At 44.7% G+C, this 450-nt stretch overlaps 1 protein-coding gene across 1 annotated transcript in view; it reads right to left on the reverse strand.

The window, feature by feature from the left end:
• WASHC1 (WASH complex subunit 1) overlaps window positions 1–91 on the reverse strand; it is a 26,022-nt gene extending 25,931 nt beyond the window's left edge. Inside the window, 2 exon segments of the mRNA XM_010170669.1 lie at window position 1; window positions 4–91. The exon segment at window position 1 is cut by the window's left edge and continues 57 nt beyond it. Coding sequence (XP_010168971.1) covers window position 1; window positions 4–91 — 89 coding nt within the window.
• Window positions 92–450: the final 359 nt, after the last annotated feature.

Genomic DNA, 450 nt, shown 5'->3' on the forward strand with positions numbered 1-450 from the left:
GAACAGCCTCCTCCCTGCGCAGGTCTGGTTGGATCAGGGGGACGGAGTAGGTCTGTCCTTCCAAGAAGTGCTTCTGGGCTACTGTAGCCATTTGTGCCTGAAGGAGAGGGCAAAGAGGTCATTACAGGAAATACATTTCTATTTTAGCACAGCTTTTACTCCTAATTATTTTAGGAAAATATCTGCAACAGAATCGGTGAGCTGAGGAGAAAGGCACAAGTAGGAAGGTTGATATAATAGATTTTTAAATACATCCAAGGCAGCTACAGTGAGGGGGGAGTCTCTTGCTTATCCAAACGCTCTTGGGAACCATAACTTAATTTTTAGCATGATACTTAACAAGTCTCTGCACACAACTGAAAACAAAGACCACAATTTGGAGCAAAGTCAGTTCAGGGTGGTGCTAAGACTCATCAGAAACCACCCTGTCCCCCCTCCCATCCCTATATT

Source organism: Antrostomus carolinensis, unplaced genomic scaffold, assembly GCF_000700745.2.
Source record: "Antrostomus carolinensis isolate BGI_N321 unplaced genomic scaffold, ASM70074v2 scaffold22580, whole genome shotgun sequence".
NCBI lineage: Eukaryota > Metazoa > Chordata > Aves > Caprimulgiformes > Caprimulgidae > Antrostomus > Antrostomus carolinensis.